This window comes from Mizuhopecten yessoensis, unplaced genomic scaffold (assembly GCF_002113885.1).
Source record: "Mizuhopecten yessoensis strain PY_sf001 unplaced genomic scaffold, ASM211388v2 scaffold10807, whole genome shotgun sequence".
Lineage (NCBI taxonomy): Eukaryota > Metazoa > Mollusca > Bivalvia > Pectinida > Pectinidae > Mizuhopecten > Mizuhopecten yessoensis.
This window is the reverse complement of record NW_018408731.1, coordinates 50,501-76,590: the sequence shown is the minus strand read 5'-3', so window position 1 is coordinate 76,590 and position 26,090 is coordinate 50,501. Positions and strand designations below refer to the sequence as shown.

At 35.1% G+C, this 26,090-nt stretch overlaps 1 protein-coding gene across 1 annotated transcript; it reads left to right on the top strand.

Moving 5' to 3' along the window:
• Window positions 1-2,732: 2,732 nt before the first annotated feature.
• On the top strand, window positions 2,733-19,229 carry LOC110462575 (coatomer subunit epsilon-like). Its single transcript, XM_021516566.1, has 11 exons — window positions 2,733-2,883; window positions 4,611-4,774; window positions 5,279-5,381; window positions 7,087-7,136; window positions 8,433-8,486; window positions 8,786-8,867; window positions 11,990-12,145; window positions 13,353-13,421; window positions 18,033-18,107; window positions 18,364-18,454; window positions 18,718-19,229. The coding sequence occupies exons 1-10, from the start codon at window positions 2,788-2,790 to the stop codon at window positions 18,415-18,417; spliced, it is 903 nt and encodes a 300-aa protein (XP_021372241.1). The 5' UTR covers window positions 2,733-2,787; the 3' UTR covers window positions 18,418-18,454; window positions 18,718-19,229.
• Window positions 19,230-26,090: the final 6,861 nt, after the last annotated feature.

The following is a 26,090-nucleotide window of genomic DNA, read 5'->3' as shown; positions in this document are numbered from 1 at the left end:
CAACTGAAAAATAGTACAGATGATAATGGCTTAAAAGCATTTTGAGCTCGACAATATTGGCTTTTGTTTTCTATTTAAATGCAGAAAATACTAATTACTTAATCTCAGTGACCATATGAGTCTATATCTAGCTTCTTAAAACATCACATTTTATCTAATATTAATGCACGAAAAATGGTACATTCACATACAAAAAAAATATCAACCATCTAATTTGACCAAATGTGCCGATTTGGTGTTAACTTATGTCCAAAATAAACAATTTCCCTATTTCTGTAACATGTCATTTGAAAAAGGACAAGCAAATGTTTACAAGCATTTTATATTCATTTGTATGTGTGCAGAGCTTATTGGAAATTGTTATTTTGGTAAGATAAATGTACAAATGTGTCCAAGCTCTGATGGTGAAAACTTCATATCATGCAATTTTGCCTCAACACTGAAAAAATGGCTTAGTCCATGATTCTGAACAACGAAAATCTATATTTTGTGCACCAATTTTGTCCGATTTACAAATGATTTTGCCAGTAAAGCAATGATAAAACGGATGTTTTTGTGAGATAAATTTGAAGTTAAACATTCAAACAATTTCATCATTTTATTGAAAATTACGTATCCTCCCTTTCTGTTCTATTGTGTGAAAGAAAAAAAAGATCTGTTAAAATGATCAGATACAAATTTAACCTTACTTCCCCTTAATCAAGAGGACCATGTTATGATGGTAATTCCTGCCAAAAGATTTAGCAATCAGATAAAACACACACAAAATATTCACATTTCTGTTGTCTAAAATCATGGACTTAGCCATTTTTAACGGTTTAGTCAAAATTATTCGGAGATATCTTAACCAAGATGGCATTATTGCTAAGAGTAACTTGCATAGAAAATGTTTTAGAGCACTTTTTTAGTATTTTGCTATTTTCCCCAGTCAGCCCCGCAGGCCAACTTTGAACATTCATAAATTCTAATATGTGAAAGAAAAACTTCTCATTTATGAAACTTTAATACACAAATCAGTTTTCAATGCATTTCTACAAAGCCAATATCGGTATTGATGTTGATTAACTTAATATTCTGTCTCCAAAATGCAACAAAAGCCAATATGTTCGTCATTTGAATGCTTTTAGCAATATTCATGGTGTGATATTTTTTCAATGTGATGGTCCTATTTACTTTTTTGGCTAATCTGTATTTTACACTGATTGATCTTGAAATACAGATAATTCCTCCTATTCAGTGTTACACAAGAGGTTGATATTTACACTTCAATGTTGGTCCAGTAAGCAATTATTCTTATTTTCTTGATCCTATTTCGGGCGAAAAAAAACATTTTTCCAAAAGTCGATTTTTGTCGATTTTTTTTCTGTTACACAGTATAAACCAACCTGTGTGAAAAACCAGAAATAAGTTATGTTGCAATTAGATTGAGGTTTATCATAGGGTGACTAGACTATTGGTGCCACTTAAGATGTCTCGTGAGGACACAGTTGGTATACACAGGAGCAGTATGGTCACCGTGCAAATTAAAATAGGTAGACAAACTGGAAAGCGCACAACGTCGCCCTCCGAAATATCTACCGGGGATGAAGGGCTAAGAATATCCAGAAAGATTAAATTTAAGGAAATTGAATCTACCAACACTAGCATGTAGGAGACTTCGAGGAGACATGATCGAAATCTACAAGATTGTAAACAGAATTTACGATAGAGATCGAGGCATGCACTTTCGTTAAGCTTTAGAGTGAGGAATCAGTCAGAAAATGTAAAAGAAGTAACTCCAAAAACATATTCCAATATCATTCAACAACCTCCCTGAGGGGAATCTATTTCACATTTCGTACAGTCAAAACCTGGAACAATCTTCCGGAGGACGTTGTTTCCGCTCCAAATATCAACACTTTAAAGAACAGAATAGATAAACTTTTGGCAGAATGAAAAACTTTATCATAATTACAATGTAATGTAATTAACAATAAACTTTAACTTTATATTATACAATTGCTTAATGTTTGAGTCCAGTGTAGAGGAGCTCTATCGGCTCATGTATTGGAACTAACTTTAACTTAAACTAACTAGTTAGTTAGTTCCAATACAGGAACTTCACTGACTTTAACTTTAACTTTATAATCACGATATATATACCACCACATTTTTTCCGAATTCATATAGCTTGAACCACTGAAAAATTATGTTTTTTTTTGTGCTTTTAAGAAATCTTATTCACTCTGCATGGACGTACCTTAAGTTATAATGTATATTTTCAAAGTGAAGCAGAATTCCCTTTTCGTCACGCCATTAATTCTTTGTTTCGTCATTAATACCTTTATATTAAAATTCCTGAAGTGTTTGGTTAAGTCGATGTCAATGACGTCACCCATACATTATTTTCTGATAAATGATGCATAAACACGGTCGACAGATAAGACATGGATGTACATGTATATAGGAAGGCCTAGATATAATCCAAATTCAAAGGCTACATTGCTCATTAATTGCCAATCTATTCTATATCTTCATATACATTACAACTTTCCAGCAATTATGAAGTCAAATGTTTCCCAGTTTTTCAGTTGAGAAAACATTTCATAGTGTATAACTCTTTTCGAGTGGAGGCTGTACAATGTGGTATACTCTTCCTTAATATTACTCAATATGTGTTCCTAGCCGAACGCACCTCATAATCAATGATCAGTTGCATGAAAGTGCTTCGATTGGTAGTCCCTTGCGATTCAAACATTTTCAAGAGCTCGATCACTTTTCCACGTCGCTGACAGAATAAAGTTGAAAATGGCACAGGAAGGTGTAGACGAGCTTTTTGAAATAAGAACAGCTTTCTTTACTGGAGATTACCAGCACTGTATTAACGAGGCCCATAAATTAAAGGTAATTAAGATTTGGTACAGTAATTTTTGCGAAGCTATTTAAAGATACAAAGGATATACAAATGAAAAAGAAGGGGGGTGGGGGTAGAAATGTAGGATGAAAAAATGTCTGTTAAATACAGTTTACCACAGATGAACATGCGATGGAATGCAGTTATAACGATTTAAAACAGGCGATCGATCAGAATTTGTGAGCCTCCGATTGTGGTCAAGTTTAGCACACTTTCTATTTTGAAAGCTCGATAAAGTGGAGGTGAAGTGAATAAAAGATAGACTAGTCATAGTTATGTATTACATTTTCTGTGGTATAATATTTTAAGAGGTAAATTCAGATTTAAACTCATAAAAATTAGAACATAAGACTGCTCCCTCACTTACTCCAACAGTGTAAGAGGTTTACACAGCGAGATACTTCAGACAGGCGCCTTGTAACGCAGTCGGCAAATTAAAATCATATCCGATTGAAAAAAGGCCGACCAGCATCATCTTAATGTTATGTTGGAGTAAGAGTTATATGACACAGGTGCTCGTGTTCTAAAATATATGTGATATATGATCGCACCCCCTTATACTAATAACTTATTAGGGGGTGCAATATCTAGTGGTTGCGATAATATATCACATATATTCCAGAACCTGAGCACCTGTGTTATAGGAGTACTCCCTCACACTGATGATTGTGTTGTCTATATTTACCACATGCAGTCATTCTTTGGAGATGAAACACCAGTTGCAGGTAGACACTTGGTGGTAACATCAATATCATACAGGAATGTAAAATATATATCATTGAAAGATTTTGAGATACTTACATTTCTTTTTTTTTCTGTTTCAATTTGATATATATGGTGATCGTGATGAACGAACGTCTCTTGATAAAGCATTAAACAGCATTCTGAGTTTTATAATTGTGAACACTTCAACAAGATTATCAATAAATCAGTTAATGCACATTATCATTTGTCTGAAATATAAGACTAGGTGTCCAAATCAGAGCACATTTTTTGCATGTCAACAAGGTTTCTAATTATAACTTGGTTATTGGCTGCTTTGCTGGACTAACTTACATAATGTATAAAGAAAAAATCTCAATAACATGTCAGCACTTTCATCTCATCAAGGAGATTTGTTCACATTGTTTATTTGAAAGAGAAATTATGATCATATCATAAACTATGACATCACATGATTTAGCGCAGCAATAGAAATACATAATTATGGTCTTAAGGTAAAGAGTACCATTGACTTGTTTTTTTGTATTACTACATGTATATATTAGTAATGTTATGTATATATCAATAAATATTTAATTTACTGTAGTAAAATAAAATCTACTTTGGGCACACTCAGGGCCATGGCCATTACATTACTGATCTGATGCGCTACCAATGTCACTGCACCGGGTGTATTGTGTGGGCGTAAATTTACAAAAATAACTACTACAGGCATATGTATATATAGTAATAGAAAAAATAATTAAAACTTACGGAGAAGAACTTGTGTATGTACATCCTTTTCATAATTTGGTTAGTTAACTGATCTTATTCTTTGTGAAACTGTTCCTTCTTTCATGAAGGTTGTTTATCAGGTGTATCTAATTCTGAGCCAGTATTTTTTTTTTTTAAGAAGTCACTTGTCAGAATTAAAGTAAAACAAAATAGCAAATCAGCATTTGTTGGTGAATCTGTATATGATGTCATGTTCACTTGATTTCTATTATAATTGCAGTCGTCAAACCAGGAGACAAAGATTAAACGAGATGTGCTGATGTACCGTGCCTACCTGTCACAGAAAAAGTATGGTGTATGTTTGGATGAAATCAGTTCGGCTAGTCCAGATGAGCTACAAGCAGTCAAGATGTATGCTGACTACCTGTCTAATGAATCAAAAAGGTAAGTCAGTGTGATGGTAAAGTTTTACATTGTTGTAGCTATATATGTAGGTTACCTGTATAAATGTCGTAAGTGATGTTTGTGTCTTGTCTTCCCTTCAAATGAAGATAGACAGTGTTTTAGTACTGGTTCTTACTTTTGGTTCTCCTCCGTTTCTTTTTATCTGGTTCCTCGTCTGATTTCCTTATTATTTAATACATTTTGTCCTGGCTTAATGTTTTGAAATACATGATTATTAGAGGGAATACTTTGTTCTGTAATAAGGTCACTGTAATATATATATATGCAAACCTTTAAGCAAAACAAACTGATCCTGAAAATAACATTGACTTTGACAGTATGACTGAACAACAAATACTTGTTTGTTAGGATGAGAAGATGGTGTTCTATTACGAGAGAAGATTGTGTAATATGTACGGTCCCCTGAGAAGATTCAACTGTATTTCATTGACAGTTTTCTTTAATAATTCACCAGCAATGCTGAACTTTTGTTTCTATTTTCAGAGATTCGCTAGTGGGTGACCTTGATTCAAAGATGAGCGGAAACTTTGATGTCAGTAACAGTACTTTTCTGGTGATGGCAGCCTCCATTTACTACCATGAACAGGTCAGACAACAATAAAATTCAATATTTTTCAGGGAAAAGCCTCATTGAACCTGAAACTCAACTATACATTGTTTTATTTTTAAGCCGCTCTTGGCGAGAGCTGAGCAGCTTTATCATTAATTCTGTTCAGAGAACGAAATAACGGACCCACTTCCGTTCGGGATGCGTGCGCATAATTCAGTCTTGCATGCTTCCGCTATATAATTTCGTTATCGTAAAAAGAAAGTAGAATCTCTGATACTCACCTGTGGGTTACATAAAGTCTTCTGATACTCTTCTCTAAATAATAATCCATAATTTAAATAATTGCTGAAAACAAAATGTTTATCTCCGGTGCATTCTACGAATTCAGTAAATAATCTTCAAATCATTGAAGGACTACTGATAACCTAAAGAAGAATAAGAAGAATGTTGTGGTGAAATTCGTGAACTAGGTTTGAAAGTTTTAGCAACTCGGATTGAGGTCTGAGGAGTGTTACGCGTGTGAAAAACATATGAATTGAGAAAGCACATGTGAAGACTGTCAAGCATTGACGCTGTCTGTAGAAGGAAGAAGTAAATATATATATATTTATAAACCGTATGAGTGATGAAGTATAACCCATATTTTGATGTTTCAAACAGGAACGTAATATGACATAGCATGCTTAGGTTGATAACGGTAATGGCTCTGAGACGAGACCCTAAGTGAACTGTGTATGCTTATCAAACATTTTTGTAACACAGCATGCTTTTTCTGGTGTATTTATTTATGAAAATGTAACATTTGAAGAACATGACACAACTTCCGCTACTGTTTGACAAGAATTCGCGCCGTGTCAAAATATTATCCAATCCGGTGTTAGGGAAATAACTCTTACGTCGGTAAAGTCGCATTGAGAAATATAATTCAAATATATTCCAAGAACATTTGACAGTAAATAAAGTCACTGCATATATTAATAATTATTATTAATATGAATAAAATAAAAAATAAAATAAAGGAGTACAATGTCTCTTTTCTCCATGCATGTTTTCCCATTACTGTTAATTATCCTTCATTTCACAAGCACAAAATGCACCTATTCTTTATTATCCATTCACCGATTGCCATTCTGCACGTAAATGCTCCTGTCACATCATTGGAGGATGATAATTAATGAAAATTACAACAATGTGTCACACTTAAAGAAGGTGAAAAAAGAGGAGAGCGAGAAATGTTTTAAAGACATCATTTGAGAGGTGATTGATTTTGGAAATCCCAAAGGCAACATCATCACATGACCTGATTTTCAATTAGCAGAATACAGAACACATATCTGAGGTATTATAGTAGATATTGATGCTCAACATGTTACTGAAGCAATTAAATTTAAAGTGGTGAGCGGCTTTAATGTCACACTGACATAATTCTAGTTAAATATTGAAATTCAAGCAACTTTAGAAAATTACCCCAAGAAACATGATTGGTGTATTTTTATGATGTTATAATTGATTATTGAATGAAATTTTGTTATTGAAATTGTGAATCGATCCAGAGATGATATGTTGCAGAAAAAATAGAATCAAAGTTTATGATATCCACTGAATATGATGTGATTGATTCAGTCTTAACATGAATAAATAACCAAAAATATCAATACTTTTCAATTTTCACATGTTTTAGATATCTTGAGAGTAATGTACACAATGCTAGAAATGATAAAAGTTTCTATTCTGTTTACAGAATTATGATTCTGCTCTACGTACTCTGCACCAGTCGGACAATTTGGAATGGTAAGTTACTTCATGCTTTTGATAGTCTTTTTGCATCGTGATACTTATTGTTGTTTTTAAATTTCCCAGAGCTCCACAATCAGTCTTCCAAATTAGAGCACCTGTTGGGTACTTTGATTAATATTGTCATTAACATGAAGAAAATGGGAACACTCAAATACTTACACTTTTTAATTAAATTACATATACTATTTAGGGTTACTGACTTTGTATGTCTAGTTTTCTTTACTTTAGAAAACCATTGCATTTGTCAATACCTGAGTTTTCAACCTATCTAAATCTTACTTACCATTGTCAGTAAGTCTTGTGGATTCTGATTCTATACTCTCTGTCCCACAGAGTGATGTAATTCTATACTCTCTGTCCCACAGAGTGATGTAATTCTATACTCTCTGTCCCACAGAGTGTTGTAATTCTATACTCTCTGTCCCACAGAGTGATGTAATTCTATACTCTCTGTCCCACAGAGTGATGTAATTCTATACTCTCTGTCCCACAGAGTGATGTAATTCTATACTCTCTGTCCCACAGAGTGATGTAATTCTATACTCTCTGTCCCACAGAGTGATGTAATTCTATACTCTCTGTCCCACAGAGTGATGTAATTCTATACTCTCTGTCCCACAGAGTGATGTAATTCTATACTCTCTGTCCCACAGAGTGATGTAATTCTATACTCTCTGTCCCACAGAGTGATGTAATTCTATACTCTCTGTCCCACAGAGTGATGTAATTCTATACTCTCTGTCCCACAGAGTGATGTAATTCTATACTCTCTGTCCCACAGAGTGATGTAATTCTATACTCTCTGTCCCACAGAGTGATGTAATTCTATACTCTCTGTCCCACAGAGTGATGTAATTCTATACTCTCTGTCCCACAGAGTGATGTAATTCTATACTCTCTGTCCCACAGAGTGATGTAATTCTATACTCTCTGTCCCACAGAGTGATGTAATTCTATACTCTCTGTCCCACAGAGTGATGTAATTCTATACTCTCTGTCCCACAGAGTGATGTAATTCTATACTCTCTGTCCCACAGAGTGATGTAATTCTATACTCTCTGTCCCACAGAGTGATGTAATTCTATACTCTCTGTCCCACATAGTGATGTAATTCTATACTCTCTGTCCCACAGAGTGTTGTAATTCTCTACTCTCTGTCTCACAGAGTGTTGGATTAGGCAAGTTTCATTATGTATACCTAATTTTCAAGTAAAAAATAGACTTGATTCTTGAAATTCCTTGAAATCGATTTTGGCTGAATTCCTATGACTTTGCTCGTGTCTGTTCCAGTCTGGCCCTTACAATACAGATCCTACTAAAGCTTGACCGAGTGGATCTGGCAAGGTAAGTCTTGACAAAGATACTAAATCCAATATTTATTATCCAATAATGGTAACTGAACCAATATAGTGATGGGAGTGAGAGTGTCATAAATGGAGGATGGCCAGTACAAACCAACCAGCGGTCAATTTGTTATCACTGAAAAACACCTGCCTCATTAAGTTCTCTCCAACAGAGATGGCCAAATACTAAACAGTGATTTAGTTTAATATAAAGTTGTCTTCATATACATCAGCATTATGTTGATTTTAATAGGGATAAGTGTAGATGTATGTGTTTAAAGGTTTGAATTTTCTTTTCAGGAAAGAACTCAAGAGGATGCAGGAGGTCGATGAAGATAGTGTATTGTTCCAGTTGGCTCAAGCTTGGTTCAACTTAGCTGTTGTAAGTGGAGAATGTTACAGACTTTGAGATAAAGATTTCCTTAAAAACACTTTTATATGGCCATAATGTATAAAGTCATGATATTTATTACATACTTACTAATAAATACGGGTTTTTAGCTCACCTGCCTGAAGGGCAAGTGAGCTTATGTCGTGGTGCGGCGTCCGTCGTCCGTCCGTCATCCTCGTCCGTCAACTTTTCCTTTAAACAACTTCTTCTGAAGAACGAACAGGCCTAGAGTCATGATATTTGCCTGAAAGCTTTGTTGGTAAAAGCCCTACAAAGTTTGAGAACGACAATGACCTTGACCTACTTTCAAGGTCACAGGGGTCAAATATGTCAAAAACTTCAAACGACGTCTTCTGAAGAACTAAAAGGTATAGAATCTTCATATTTGGCTGATGGCTTCCTGGAATGGATCTTAACAGAATTTGAGAATAAAAATGACCTTGACCTACTTTCAAGGTCACAGGGGTCAAATATGTCAAACAATTCAAACGACTTCTTCTGAAGAACTGAAAGGTATAGAATCTTTATATTTGGCTGGTGGCTTCCTGGGATAGAACTCAACAAAGTTTGAGAATGAAAATTAGTTTGACCTACTTTCAAGGTCACAGGGGTCAAATATGTCAAATGCTTCCAACGACTTCTCCTGAAGAACTGAAAGGTATAGAATCTTTATATTTGGCTGGTGGCTTCCTTGGATAGAACTCAACAAAGTTTGAGAATGAAAATTAGTTTGACCTACTTTCAAGGTCACAGGGGTCAAATATGTCAAAAACTTCAAACGACTTCTTCTGAAGAATTAAAAGGTATAGAATCTTCATATTTGGCTGATGGCTTCCTTGGATGGAGCCCAACAAAGTTTGAGAATGAAAATTACCTTGACCTTCTTTCAAGGTCACAGGGGTCAAATGTGTCAAACACTTCAAACGACTTCTTCTGAAGAACTGAAAGGTATAGAATCTTTATATTTGGCTGGTGGCTTCCTGGGATAGAGCCCAACAAAGTTTGAGAATGAAAATTAGTTTGACCTACTTTCAAGGTCACAGGGGTCAAATATGTCAAATGCTTCCAACGACTTCTCCTGAAGAACTGAAAGGTATAGAATCTTTATATTTGGCTGGTGGCTTCCTTGGATAGAGCCCAACAAAGTTTGAGAATGAATATTAGTTTGACCTACTTTCAAGGTCACAGGGGTCAAATGCTTCAAACGACTTCTTCTGAAGAACTGAAAGGTATAGAATCTTAATATTTGATTGATGGCTTCCTGGGATAGAGCCCGACAAACTTTTAGGATGAAAATGACATTGACCTTCTTTCAAGGTCACAGGGGTCAAATGTGTCAGACACTTCAAACGACTTCTTCTGAAGAACTGAAAGGTATAGAATCTTAATATTTGGCAGGTGGCTTCCTGGGAAAGAGCCAAACAAAGTTTGTGAATGAAATCGACCTTGACTTACTTTCAAGGTCACAGCAATCAAATATGTCAAATAGTTCAAACTACTTCTTCTGAAGAATAAAAAGGCATACAATTATAATATATAATATAGAAGCTTTAAGGAATAGAGCTAACCAATTGGAAAAGGAAAATGACATTGACCTACTTACAAGGTCACAGGGAAAAATATGTCAAGCAACTTCTGAAGAAGAATAAAAAAGCATAGAATTTTATAATAACATTTTGCTGGTAGTTTTAACAGATGGAGCCAACAAATTTTGCGAGGGAAATATTTTTAATGCAATATAATATTTAATGAGAATATTTTGCTATGACTGCTTAAATATTCAGGTGAGCGATACAGGCCCTCTTGGGCCTCTTGTTTGTCTATGCGATACAACACCCCAAACCTGTATCACACCCCAAAACCTGTATCAGCCCGCAAAACCCATATCACAACCCTTTTGGATTTTGTATATGTGATACGACACAATTGCCCTTGGGCTGATCTTGCAGTCTCGGGTTGATACTGGGTGTGATATGGAAAAAGGCATGTATTATTCTCTATTTATCACTCAGCTTGCTGTAATGAATGAATATATGATATGTTCAAATAAGTTACCTTGACCTACTTTCAGGATCAAAGAGTCATTGAAGAGTCATTGTGTTATTAACTTCTAAGAAATTCTACAGAACTATAAGGCTAGAATTAGTGGTATATGACCTGTTACTGTATGTGATAAAGGCTGTCATTGTGTTCATACAACTACCTGGTGACCTTGACCTACTATCTAGGTCACCAGAGTCAAATGTGTAAACACAATTCTAATGACTTCATCAGTAGAAATATTAGGCCGAATGCCATCATACCATTTCCCTGTTTCTTGATGGCAAAGCTTAAATAAATATCCTTGACCCATTTTCAGGGTAAAATATCTAATGTGTTAAAAGCTAAAACTGAAAGACTACTTGTACTTCAATAGAACTATGAGGTCAAAAGTTGTGATGTTTGTCCAGTGGCTTGCTGGGATAATTAAGGGATGTCACTTTAGTTAAAGGTAATTTGATTAACTGAATAACCATCCCATTTCCAAAGACATAGGTGTAAAATATATTAAAAGTATATAAAACAAAATAAGTAAATGATTTAAGTCCCTTAGTGCTCTTGCTGGTGAGGAGCATTAACCCCATCCACCTATCTCCTACAATGTAGATCAATTAGCAAAGATCAATATCTGTCTTATAAAAAGTTTTTGCGACTACTCACCTCCCTGTGTCAAGAAAATACAAAATTTATTGTTGGAAGTGTTTAACGATCCAAACAATGTATTTTTTACTGTTCTCCACAGCTTTAGAAGCCTATGATAGCATGGGGGTTAATTCTATGAGAAGACAAGGCATCTTTGATAATGACTGGGAATGAAGTCATCATATAAATGGCAGTCAATTACTTTGTGTAAAAGAAGTAATTCTTTGTTATAAAAATTATTTCAGGAATGATTAAAGAAATTGATCAAGGGAGATAACTCCCATAAAACAGGAAGATTTTGACATATAATCTATGTCCATGTATCATTTTAGAATTGATGAGGCTGTAGATAACTAAGATCAGCTTGTTTTGATACAAACTCTTTTAAAGAAGATTTTATGTTAATGCAAATCACTCTTTTTTTAAATTAGGGAGGTGAGAAGTTCCAAGATGCGTACTACATATTCCAGGAGCTAGCAGACAAACATTCTCCTACTCCCCTCTTACTCAACGGTCAGGCAGCAGCCTACATGGGGCAGAGCAAGTTTGATGATGCAGAGTCTGTGCTTCAGGAGGCTATGGATAGGGTTAGTATTGTTTACTGCCCATTGTTTTTTTTCTTTCTATCAATTAGATATACTGAAATCTCAATAATAAGTCTAATTTGGATAAAGACTGACCTTGAAAAATAAGGACCCCATTGGAAATAAGCCACTTTGTGGCTTTTATGGGTAATCCTAGGTAAATGGCAAACACCACCACTCCTATTATGCGATCTATTTATTTATAAATACCTTCATTTACTGAAATAGTCTGTCTCATTTTGTCTCATTTTATAGTAATATCTGCCTTTTTTTACAGTGTATCAGACTTTTTTAGATTTTTATACTCTGTGATATATGTCAATGATTGAATTAAAAAACCTTTTACTAGGTCAGATCTATTACTATTCTCAGTCTTAATACAAAATACTCTTTTTTTTATTTACAAGCTGCAATGTGATTTTTTTAATTATATATTTTATTCTTAATTGTGATATCTTGTAATAACATGCCTATTTTACCTGAATAAATATTATTATTAAGCCTTGATTCTCATGCAGTCAAATATATCTTGACAATAATCTGGCTTTGAAAACTGGCCTTGGAATCCATGAAGGAATCAAAATTCTTTTCATCCCAAATTTCGTTAACCAAATCCAAACCATTAACTTAACTATCGAATCACTGTTTCTTTAATTTTGTATACTTACCTGATACTAGCTATGATAGATTTATTACCGGTTTTTGATTTTTGGTTGCTATGGTAACAAGTTCAAATGTACATAGATTGGAGAAAGAATGAATATTAAGTCGATTTTGTCACTCTTTTGAATATTTCTTCTCTTAGAAACTAATAAGTTTTAACAATCTGATATTAAAGGAGACTGGGTAGTAATATGAAAGGAGAAATAAGAAGTTTCTTTAAGAATGTGTTTTATGGTTACTAAGAGAAAAATAGGTGACAAAATTGTCTGAATAATCAAATATCAATAGTTTATGCAATTTGTAACTGATACCATGGTCTGAAGGTCAAATGGAGGTCACATGTCTGTCATATGTAAGAGCTTAATTTTTATAAAGGTTTTCAGAGAAAAAGTTTGGACTCTTAAAGATATCTTGATGAAACTTTGAATTTAAGTATACCAACTTCATCCATTAGGCGTGCCAAGTATCATGTATATTTATATAGGTGCACGTTAGAGAAGAAAAATAGATGTCCAGTTGTGAGTGTAACAATTTTATTTTATTTCAGGAATCCAATAATTCAGAAACACTGGTGAACATGATTATATTGTCACAACATCTAGGCAAGGCTCCAGAGGTAAGAGTGCTTTAATATATGTCTCCTTTATTTACTTCATATAAATCAACTTGTAGACTTACTCCCTCGACAGTCTTCATAACTTCCTCACCAAAATGGTCAAGCAAGTCAGGTGAGTGGTAGATGGAGCGTGCATTCATGTGGCCCTTCAATGGTGTTATTGATCGTGAAACTTAGAAAGAGACAGGAATGAAGAGGTAGATAGAATTTTAGTAGTGGCCACTTGTGATGTTTCTTAAAAACTTAAAAATATCTACATTTCTTATTGGTATGATAAAAGAGATAAATTATGGGATTTCTGGATATAGAAAGTTCTGTTTATCAGGCCTATTTCCTTTGGTTTGCTTTGGAAACAAACCTGGTTCCTTAACCAGAAATGTGTTATCTTCCCAAAACTGTATAGGCTTGACCACCATTTAGTATAGTTGTGTATGTACATCAAGAATATTGATGATGATGAATTATAGGATTATTCACAGAGTTATTTCCCTTTCTGTACAGAGTTTGTAAGGGCACACTGTATATAGATGATTGGGGGTATTTAAGGAAACCTTTGGCTTACATTTCTAGCTTATTACTAGTCACAGGGATGGCCTTTAACTTAAATAGTTGTCGGTACCTGCTAGAACATCACTTATATCATCATATTCTATTTGAGATCAGTCATATTATTGATGAATTATTACTAATAAGTAATGTAAGGGTAAAATTTCAGTAAGTGACTGAAAACTGGTCATTGGGTGGTGTGGCGTAGGAACGGGCGAATAGTCTTACAATACGTCAAGCCGTCCGTAAGTCAAGTCGTCCGTAGGGATTTTTTCAACGGGAGAGAGCTGGGCGAATAGTCTTGCAATACGTCAAGTCAAGTCGACCGAAAGTCAAGTCAAGTCGTCCGTAGCATGATCATGTGTCTGGTAAAATTCTTTGTAATCGCGTCATTGCTTGGTCTGTTGTGTCACACAAATACCAATGCAGACCCTTGTATCAATTCGTCCAACGTCTCCTTCCAAGACTGGCACTTAGAAAACAAGTGCTTGACCAAAACCATTGATTGGAATAGTGTTGGGCCTCATGAAATAACATCAAAGTGTTACCTTCATATAGAAACGAAAGTAAATCATGAGTGTCATCATCCCCTGTACCTGTTTACAGACTTAATTACCATCTCTGACAAAAAATCAAATGACCCTGGCTATGACCATATGCTGTACAAATTGTTTAAGCCCATGAAATCTATACCAAAATTAAAGTCAGGGAGAGCCCTGTATTTCTTATTGGCCTTAGTCATACTAAACTCAAATGACGTCTAAATCAATCCTGGCCCAAAAACAACAGTACCACATAAACTTTCAAAACGTACACACAGAAACATTTGAAGATCTGAATGTTAGCGATGTAAGCTGGCATTGTATTGTTTGTAATCACCCAAATTACAGCCAAATTTTGTTCGACCTAAATGGGACCAATACATCAAACCCCTATGACACCCTGTCTCTTCTTGGTGATTTGGGTACAGATACCAACATCAGTAATTGTGTACTCCAACACAAACCAATCCATTCTTCGACTCCTGTTAGAAAGAACACAGGTCCACACAAAAGACTTAAACAAAAACCACTGCGAATTGTTAACATCAACTTCCAGTCGATTCGAAATAAACAACATCTGCTTGAAAATGTCTTGGATAGCACTGCGCCTGATATAGTGATTGGGACTGAAACCTGGCTTAACCCGAGCATAAAATCAGCCGAAATCTTCCCTTCGGGCTATAAGATCTACCGAAATGACAGAAAAAAGTCAGACACTGATAAAGATGGTGGTGGTGTACTGATCGCTATAAAAGACCACCTCATCAGCGAAGAAGTACATGATCTGACACCAAACAAGGCCAGTGAATCTATATGGGCTAAAGTGAATGTAATCGGGAGTAAAACACTCTATATCTGCTCCTTCTATCATCCCAAAACATCTGACGAAAACAGTATGAGATTGTTTAGCTATTCCATCAAAGAAGCCACCAAAATTAATAATGCAGCCCTCATTATAGGTGGCGACTTCAATCTCCCGGGCTGGGACTGGAAAAATAAAGTCCTCAAACCCAAAACAAATCATGAAAAAATACACTATGATTTTGCCAACTTACTGTATGACACGGCACTCACCCAGCTAATCGATCAACCCACCAGAAATGAAAATATCCCTGATCTCCTCATTACAAATTTCCGAAACCAAATAATTCGAACAGAAATTATCCCTGGTCTCTCTGACCACGACATAGTCTATCCAGAGTTGAACCTTACCCCACACAAAAATATTCTCAAAAACCAAGATCCATCCCAGTATATAAAAACTCAAACTGGAATTCAATTAAAGCTGAGCTTATCAACGTGTACAACTGTATGACAGAAAATAGCGAGTGGGACGTAAACAAAATATGGGAGTATTTCAAAATTGAATTGTCTAAACTCATAAAAGAACATATCCCCCACAAGATAGTTAAGACAAAACCCAGCCTACCTTGGGTTACCCCTGACATAAAGAAACTTATCAGGAGAAGAAATAGATTGTACAAACGATCAAAAAAATCAGGAGACACTGAAATAAAAAATAAGTATAAAAACCTGAAACATCATATACAGAGAAAACTCCGAACATCTTACTGGAGCCATATTGATAATATCATCACCCCAGAAAACACAACCAATGAAAACAAATTTTCCTGCAAAAAACGGTTTTGGTCATATATAAAATCCAAACGATCAGACCATAGTGGCATAGCTCCTCTGAAAAAGGACGGTAAACTTGTTTATGACCCTACCACCAAGGCCCAGGTGCTAAACGCACAATTTCAATCTGTTTTTACTCCTCCTGAAATCTTTACCGACCAGCAGTTTCGCACTAGATGCAACATGCCTACTCACGATAAATACCCTGCCATGCCTGAAATTTCTATACATGAAAAGGGCGTCTTAAAACTGCTCCAAGGCCTAAATCCATACAAGGCCTCGGGCCCTGATGACATCAAACCCAGAGTACTAAAAGAGCTTGCAACAGAAATAGCCCCGATATTAACCCTAATATTTAATCAGTCTCTGGAAACAGGTATAGTGCCTTCAGACTGGAAATCTGCAAATGTATCACCTGCTTATAAAAAGGGTCCAAAATTTCACCCAGAAAACTACAGGCCCATATCTCTGACCTGTATCTGTAGCAAAATTATGGAACACATTGTGGTCTCAACTATCATGACCCATGCCGATACCCATAACATATTGTATCCGTTCCAACATGGTTTTCGCAAATCGCGATCATGCGAAACCCAACTTCTTGAATTTGTGGATGACATCTCAAAGAATCTTGATGAGGGACGCCAAACAGATATCCTCATAATGGACTTTGCTAAGGCTTTCGACAAGGTCAGTCATTCTCTCCTAAACCATAAACTAAAACATTATGGTATACGTGGAAATGTCGCAAACTGGATCGAGAGTTTCCTGACCGGTAGAACTCAGACAGTAGTAGTTGAAGGGGAGAAGTCTGATTTTGTCGATGTCCATTCCGGGGTACCCCAGGGGTCAGTTTTGGGACCCAGTTTATTTCTTTACTTTATAAACGATATCCCTGTGGGTCTAAATGCTACAATCCGTTTATTTGCAGACGACACTATTGCATATCTAGTTATCAAGTCAAACAGTGATGCTGAAACACTTCAAAAAGATCTTGACAAACTAGCGCTCTGGGAAAATACATGGAAAATGATCTTCCACCCAAACAAATGCAATGTGTTGTCGGTGACTAAAAACAAAACTCCAATAGTCCATAATTATACTTTACATGGACACATACTGGAACATCTTAGTCAGGCCAAGTATCTGGGTGTAACACTATCATCTGACCTTAAATGGGATTCACATATAAATACTATCTGCCCAAAAGCAAATTCTACGCTAGGCTTTTTAAGACGAAATCTTAAAATTGGCTCAACATCAGCCAAAGTACAGGCATACAAATCATTAGTTCGACCATCACTTGAGTATGCCTGTACAGTATGGGACCCTCACACCCAAACAAATATTGACAAGTTGGAAATGGTCCAGCGAAGGGCAGCGCGCTATGTGCTCAATAAGCACAGGTACAACCATCGTACCTCTAGTGTGTCAGAATGTTGGACCATCTAAAGCTGCGCCCTCTAGCAGATAGACGTAGAGATGCTCGTCTGACCATGCTTCATAATATTGTAAACCAGAAAGTCGCTATCGTAAAATCAGACAGATTAATCCCTACAGTTAGAAAATCCCGAACAAACCACCAGTTTTCGTATCAAATTCCCCACTCAAAAACCCAGACCAGAAAGGCATCATTCTTCCCTCGAACTATACCCGAGTGGAATAAACTCCCACCTGACATTATTTCGAGCCCCACAATGGAATTATTCAAATCAGCCCTCTACCGTCACCTTTCAAACGCAAATTAGACCCTCTCGTATCTTTTAAAAACACTCTCTTTCCATGTTTCACTCCTCGTCCTACATTTTATCTTCAAATTGTTGAAGTTGGTCAGTACAGTTTGGAAGTAGAAGTACTATGTTGAAGTTATTTATGATTTTTTCAGGTGAGCAACAGATACATTTCCCAGCTGAAGGATTCCCACCGAAGTCATCCATTCATTAAAGACTATCTACACAAGGTGAAAATGTTATCTCAATGTTGGTCTACAGTTTTGTTTTGTTTTGTTTTAACATGACCAGTAATTGTTTGAAATATTGCAGCAAGGATTTTTGATTTTAGCAATAATGCACCATTGAGATTCTGAATATCTACATTCAAATTCTACTAAAAGAAAATGGTGGGAATCAAAATATTTATCAAACATACATTTAAAGGCAATTATAAGTGAATTTGAAAAAAGTGTTTTTTTCACATGATTATTTTTTGTTTTGCAGCAAAGTGAATTTGAAAGAATATCAAGGAATTACTCAGCAACAGTTGCATCATAGCCACTTACAAGGATTTTATGTTGTTGATTGGACACAGGTAATCCGTTCATTACAAAGGGGAAATGTTTTGAGAAAATAAGTACAATTCAATATACCTGTATGCAACTTCAAAAAACGTTTAACTTTTCTCTCAATAAACTCTTGAATTTGTTATCTTAAAATTCTATTGTACAGTTTGTTGTGAATTTGTGACTGAAAATGGGAGTTTGCTGTAAAAATAACGGAAGCTACTGAATTTTTTCATTGAACATTCAGAAGACAGTTATTGTAATAGTTATTATATTCTTTTCATTTTTGTAGGTTTTCTCGGGAACAACTTGACAAAAATCAGGGATCAGATATCAAGATTCCAGACTGCAGCCATATTGAACAGCTTCAAGTGAACCACTACATAGCTTATCCTTTGAGGAACATCATCTGTTGGGAAAAGCTTGGACATTTCCATAGCAAAATGTCCGTTATGTACCAGATATACCTTTGCTGTAATTGGATGACCTGAACATTAAATCTCAAGCATGCTGGTCGACCTTGATTCTTAATTGACAAACAATTCTGAAAGGCAAATAACTTGTGAAAAATGAGCAATCACTTGCCTTTAAATATTTGAAATAAAAAAAAAGTAAGTTGGTGAATTGAATATCTTCTGTGATGGTTTAATGCAAAAGTTTGTAAAATTATAGATTTGGAACAGTCGTGTTGTTTGACAACAAATGATAAGTTATATTTATATTTCATCAGTTTGGGATATTGTCATTTTGTGTACATATTTCAGTTATATGTTGTGGTCATTAAATATGTGATAACCATTGTGATTTTTAGTTGCTGTTATGTTTGCCGACGCTCTGAGTGTAACATTGTTGAGTAGTACATCAGACTAAAGGTGGGGCTATAAGGAGTGAAATACTGCAAAGCATTCCAACAACGTCTAAAACTCAGCTGGATTTTGACTAGCATTTCATAAAGTGAATTTCTCAGAAGATGAGGAACATAATTGATATTAAAGGCAGGACTGACTACTGTTTGACTCAAAGGAGATCCTGGTCACTTAGTGCAAAACCTATATACATCTCTACTGTAAGTTAAGTCCAAACTTTTATGAAATCATTCTTAAGTGACGAGAATCAGACTTTTTAAACAAGAAGCTGCCCGCTACAGGGCTGTGAATAGGAGTCAAAAGGGGTAATATAGGGCAACTTCTTTCTAAACTGATTACCTGAGAAGCTACCTGTGTGACCACATTTGATGATGACAATCATTGTCAATGCAGGGTCATAAACAAGGTCATTGTGTTTGGCTAGTAGGTTCCTTGTAGTCCAACATAGTTTCTGAAAAAAATAAAAATGAGCTTGATCTACTTTTAAGGTTACAGAGGTGAACATTCAAACAAAGGCCCAATTTGCTTTTATTCAACATTGATCACAAACATTTTTCATATTATGACATTCAAAGTATGTGAAGGTCAAATTTAGTTAAAATAACTTTATATTAAGCATGTTTAATATATCATAACTCTTAACATTTGTAAATCTTTGTTGTGTACTGATGGAACTTTGGTAAATGTCATTTCATTGAACAAAAACGTATTATCCCAGCAAGTGCCAATCATACTATTACCACCTTAGACCTTGGGGAATGTTTGATAAAAGTTGTTTCAGCTTATTCAAAACTTTAACCTCTAAGTTAAGTTATTTATTTGGACAAACTTGATACTGTCCCTTCAACAGCTAGCTATTAGATAAATATCAGTTCTTAAAACATCAATCCCAGGAGGTTGTTAAAAGGTTTTAACACATTTGACCCCTGCAATATTGTTAGTGGTTCAAGGTTATTTATAAAAAAAATCTGATTATAGCCCTAATTTTCAATACAAAACACATTTCACCCCTGTGACCTTGAATATTTTTTCGAGGTAATTTGTGTTCATGAAGTTTGTAGCACTCTATTCCATACATGCCAAATACCGTGACTTGAGGACTTTTTGTTCTTCATAAGAAGTTGTTTGTTTAAATAAATTGATGTGAGACCTAGAAAATCAGTCAAGGTATTTTCTTTTCGCAAAGCTTGAAGTAATTTATGCCAGCAAGCCATTTTCTAAATATCACTATTCAAATCTTAAATGCATTCGCTCATTTGATTCATGCAGTCTTAAATATGTCATATCCCAATGTTATTACTGTTCACAAGCCTTGTAAAATTCCAAGCTAGTAAGCTACTGCTGAAATTATTTGATTGTATGCCTTCCAGTTCCCTAGATGAAGTTGCTGGGGTGATTAACATGAACAAACTTGACCCCTTCGATCTTGAATATGGGTCAAGGTCATATATGTTTGCAAACTTTGTAGCACTCCATGCCAGCAAGCTACTAGTCAAATGGGGAAAGCTTAAACATACTTCATGTGTTGGGAAGGTGTAATGTATGGTCAACTTTTATTCATCTTACATCTGGAACCTTCAACGAAAGTCATGGTCATATTTACAAAATATGTTGGAAGATTGTATTTCGTTACACTTTATGCTTAGTTGGAAGTTTTCAAAAAAATAATTGTCAGTGTTACCATCAAGATTGTTCAAAACAGTTTATTCAGCTAATCTCCCACTGTTCCCACGTAAGCCATTAATAGGTCTGACCTCTGGTTTAGACAGAGCATATATCTCACATACTTCGTCACAAATTACCAACTTCTGTATGCGAATACTTCTTGGGATGACAGTCAGACAAAGGCTGTGTAATAGGTTTATATGTATGACAAGTAGTGAGTAGAGTGGTATGAAATCTGTAAGACAAGTGTTCTGTTCAATTACCCATCTTTTCCTGTCATAGGTTTTGTGCCTATCAAATACAGAGCAGGTGTCTTTTGTTCACAGTGGTCACTCTGTCAGGGGCATGTAGGGTGTCTTTTGCCCTACCAAACACAGAGTTATAGCCCTCAGTTCACCGCTTAATTGTCATATCATTTGGGGCATATCTCATATGCTAGGTCACATACAATTGCCTCTGGCATGGCGAAGTGTTGTGGATTGAAATTGTTCATCTTTGATACAGACGTTTGTCAACTGAGAGTAGTTCCCATATATGAGTTGCTTGCATTACTAAATGTTTTGTTTTAGAAAAGGTGCTCCAACAGAAGGATTTAATAGTCACTTGGAATAACGCTCGATCAACTTTAATTCATGGTAAAAGACGAAATAATTTGATTGGCATTCGTAATTCATTTAATTGGTTTCGTTCTAATGACCTTTATAGGGGTAACTAGTAAGGCACGATGAAGAAACTGCTCCATAAGGAGACAATGGGTAGAAACAGACCATTTGTAATACTCATTTTAACTGTCAGGCCTGCCTTAGGAGGGTCTACCTGTATGGTTCCTGGTTACTGTATACTAAGTATTCACGTATCTTTCCACCTGTACTACAAACGTCTGTGTGAGAAACAAGGAAATAACAATAAGTTCTATACAAACAAAATTATTCTGCACAATATCCAATATATCTACCTATATTTCACCTTGATGACAAACATGTCTGGAGTTTGTTTTTCGTAAACTTTACGAAATTGTCATCTGAGAAAAGGAGCCGAGTTTGAAGGTTTTAAAACAAAATAAAATAACAGAAATTTCAAATGAAATGATTGTTGCCTTGGTGAATGAGCAGTTTGTAACACATCATCGTGAGAAGTTATCACTGTATTTCAGGTGTTATAAATATTTTGTTATATAAACACACAGCTGATTCAATACGGTCTTGTTTTGATGCCTGGCAGACAATATCAGTATATGTATGTAGTCTCGAACTTTTTACTGTGTACAAAACACATAAAAGAAAACTTTAAAAGGTTCCTTGAAAAGCACGGTACATCTCTGAAAGACATAAAGCATTTCTAGTATCATTTTTGCTGAAGACGGTATTGTCTTCTGCAAAACTGATCTGGAATATGCTTAAAGAAAAGATGACATTGAGCCTTATCTGACAAACAATTTTCGACAATATTGGGACAGGTTTCTTTAACCAAAATTAAAAGCACTCGTTATTGAACCTCTTTGGGACAAATTGATTTCAGAATTGTCGACGAACAACAACTCGTTATCAATAAACAACAGGCTGAAACAAGTAGCCGACTTCAAACAACACCGATTACCAGACTTAGTTGGGAAAATGGCACCAGTAGGAAACATCCAAATCCTTGACCTCAGAAGGGCATTGCAAGGAAGTGCCAACTTCTAGACATAAATTTGCATTTCAAAGTACTACTACATGTGTTTATATTGTACTGAGTGTTTTTTTCATCTTAAATCGTATGTTCTTTGTAGTATTTATGTATATCATAGAATAATAATATTGATTAGTCACACACACACACACAGTTGTGAATATTTTTTGTCTCAGTTTCCGCGTGTCGGAGCCATACTTCATGGTAATCTAGACATGAATTTGCATTATTTATATTGTGCTTATCTTTTTATGTGTCTTCTAGATAGTATTGGTAATTATTTCTTTCTTTTGTATCTACTATGAAGTAGACTTATTGTAACATTCTTGGTAATTTTAATCTTACTGCGTAACACATGTTTAAGTTATATATTTTGAATTATGTGTTAGTTTTATTTAGAACAATCAGTAATTATGAAATATGTTTATCTGTGAATTGTTTTTATATATAAACATATTTCAGAAGCAAGGTAAATCGTATAACACGTTTTAAAAATATATTGTATAAAATATATATGTAAAAACGTCTTTCGTTTATTATTATATTATACATACAAATTACATTGGACAACTGCTGAAGCCATGACTCCCTAAACCATTACAGTGCACCTAGACATGTTTGTTCATTACTGTCCATCAATGAAGTGCATTACGTCGGGACAATTTCTTACGGTATTCCCATATATACGAAAAAGACTAAATAAAGAAAAGACTAAATCTAGAATTACAATAAAACAGGTTTGAATGTGTTTTTGGGTAGTTTAAAGTGTGTTTTGAGTTGTTATGGGTGTTTTTGGGGTGATTTTGGGTGTTTTTGGGTAGTTTTGGTTGTGTTTGGGGAGAGTTTTGGGTGTTTTTGGGGGTAGTTTTGGGTGTGTTTTGGTGTATTTTGGTGTATTTTTGGGTATTTTTGGGTGTGTTTTTGGGTAGTTTTAGGTGTGTTTGTGGGTGGTTTTGGATGTTTTTGGGTAAATCGTCGTGCACTCTCGTATATGTGACCCGTCCTTGTTAAAATAGATGAAAACTATTACATGTTGTGTTTATAGCAGCCTAACACAGTCATTAATACTCATACCTCATACCTTTTGGTATTAGGGAAAATATAAAGCATTTACTGGGCACGTAAACGAGCATAACTCATGGAATGTCGAGGAGAGTGAATGTGACAAACTTGGTACATCTCGCCTTGATAAAATATCCCAATATCGGGTCTGAAAACGGTACAAGCTTCATATACAATCGCGTTTTAGTTCGTCAAGTCAGCAAACTGATGATACACTACAACACTGACGTCATGCTATGTATAACATTTATTTCAATCAATCAAAAACATCAATTAATTAACACCGACCGCGCAATACTTCACAGACTAACAGACACTATTTCAATTCATCTACATGGCAATTTCGGTAGATTGTAATATTGACAGGTTTTAAGTAGATCTAGAGATTAAATAAAACAAAATTGTGGTTAGTTTTTGATATTTTTTCAAAAATAACAATAAAAGGAAACCAATTCCATGGCTCGCTTGTTTGTATGTAATACAGGGGAGGTTTTTGGAATGACATTACACGTGCATGGTTTACTTGAAAGGTTAGGGTTAGCCTTAACCCTATACAGTAAATTGTCGTCAAAGTATTATCGTCCATGGTTCTTTACCAATAAAAAAGTTGTTACACCGCAGGCGTACTAGAATCATATGGGCCTGTTCGTTTATGCGGAACAACCGGTTCTTCTGTTTTAAATGTAACATTTTCTTGTATAAATCTTGGCGGACCTGACAAAGTTTATGCTGGGCTTGGAAGGCTTTTTGGCTTTGTCAAAGCTCGCCTGAAAATAGCATCAGATTACTAGGTACGACCTTATATCTAAAACGAAAAACTCTGGTCCAACCGGTTCAACCGTTTGGATCGCGATAAACGTAAGCGGCCACTTACATTGGCACAGGCGCCAGACACTTCAGTAATCTACAAATAGTGTAAAGTCTTTTGACAATTGTACCCGATTTCAATAGGAATTAATGATAAATATTTATTATTGTTTGCTTAGTTTTGCATTTTGTAAACAATACCATTAAGTGATAGTTTAAGTAGGCTTGAACGAGAATGAGTCATTTATGTAATTACCTTTGTCAGCTTTCATCGATTTAAATTGAAGATTTAAATTCGTGAGAAGATACAAATCGCTTGTTTGATTTATGAATTATGGTAAACAGTTTATGTTAATTAACGCACTGTGACACTATAATCACCATTGATAAAAACAGTATTTTAATTTTGGCCCGAACGTTATCAAATGGATAAAACTTTTTTTAGAATAATACACACTCAGCAGTAAATACAGGAGGGAATCTATCAAAAAATTTCAATATAGAACGGGGCTGTCGTCCGGGGGATCCGATACTTCATATATTTTCATTTTATGTGCTGAAATTCTATCAATAATTTTGAAAAATAATATGCATATGTAAATATCAAAGGAATACTTGTCAGGGAAAAGGAAATCCTCTTATCACAATTTGCTGATGACACATCTGTTATTCTAGATGGTTCAAAAAAAATCTTTGGATGAAACATTAAAAGCTCTTAACTACTTTGCTAGTATTTCTGGACTAAAAATGAACTTCTCCAAGACCCAAGTAGTATGAATTGGCAGCAAAAAATACAGTGAAAACACTTCAAATTTTGACTTAAAATGGGGAAGTACACGCTTCACCCTATTAGGCATAGAATATGACGCAGACCTACACAGAATTATCAAACTGAATTTTGACAAAAAGCTTGCAAAACTGAAAGCTTTAATATCTGTCTGGAACAAAAGAATACTAACACCAACAGGGAAAATAGTTGTTATCAAAACTATAATATCTCAGTTCAATCATTTGTTTATATCGCTTCCCAATCCTGATGACTTATATATTAACAAATTAACAATACATTGTACAATTGTCTATGGAATGGTAAACCAGATCAGGTAAAAAGGGATATAATAATAAAACAAGAGGCCCAATGGGCCTGCATCGCTCACCTGGTATTAATCTCACACTTGTAATCTTAAAAGTGGACTAAAATACAGCTACAGGCAGAATATCAGTGTTTGATTCATAAATAAGAACCTATAAAAGATTTAAACATATGACGCCTGTGACCTTGAATGTCGAACAAGGACATCAGGTTGAAAGTTGATCCTTCATCCCAGCATGCTACATGCCTAATTTCAGTACCCTGGGCCTTTTGGTTATTGAGAAGTTGTTTGAAGATTTTAAAACATTTGACCCCTGTGACCTTGAAAACTGGTCAAGGTCTAACATTTTAACAAACTTGGTAGCCCTTCATCCCAGCATACTACAGGCCCAATATCAGTACCCTGGGCCTTTTAGTTAGTGAGAAGAAGTTGTTTGAAGATTTTAAGACATTTGACCCCTTTGACCTTGAAAGTTGGTCAAGATCGTTCATTTTAACAAACTT

Bases quoted from the DNA above. Each gene is read 5' to 3' on its own strand.
- LOC110462575 (XM_021516566.1), top strand. From the start codon at position 2,788: ATGGCACAGGAAGGTGTAGACGAGCTTTTTGAAATAAGAACAGCTTTC. The intron at 5,382-7,086 runs GTCAGACAACAA...TTCTGTTTACAG, and splicing joins CCATTTACTACCATGAACAG to AATTATGATTCTGCTCTACG. The intron at 12,146-13,352 runs GTTAGTATTGTT...ATTTTATTTCAG, and splicing joins TTCAGGAGGCTATGGATAGG to GAATCCAATAATTCAGAAAC.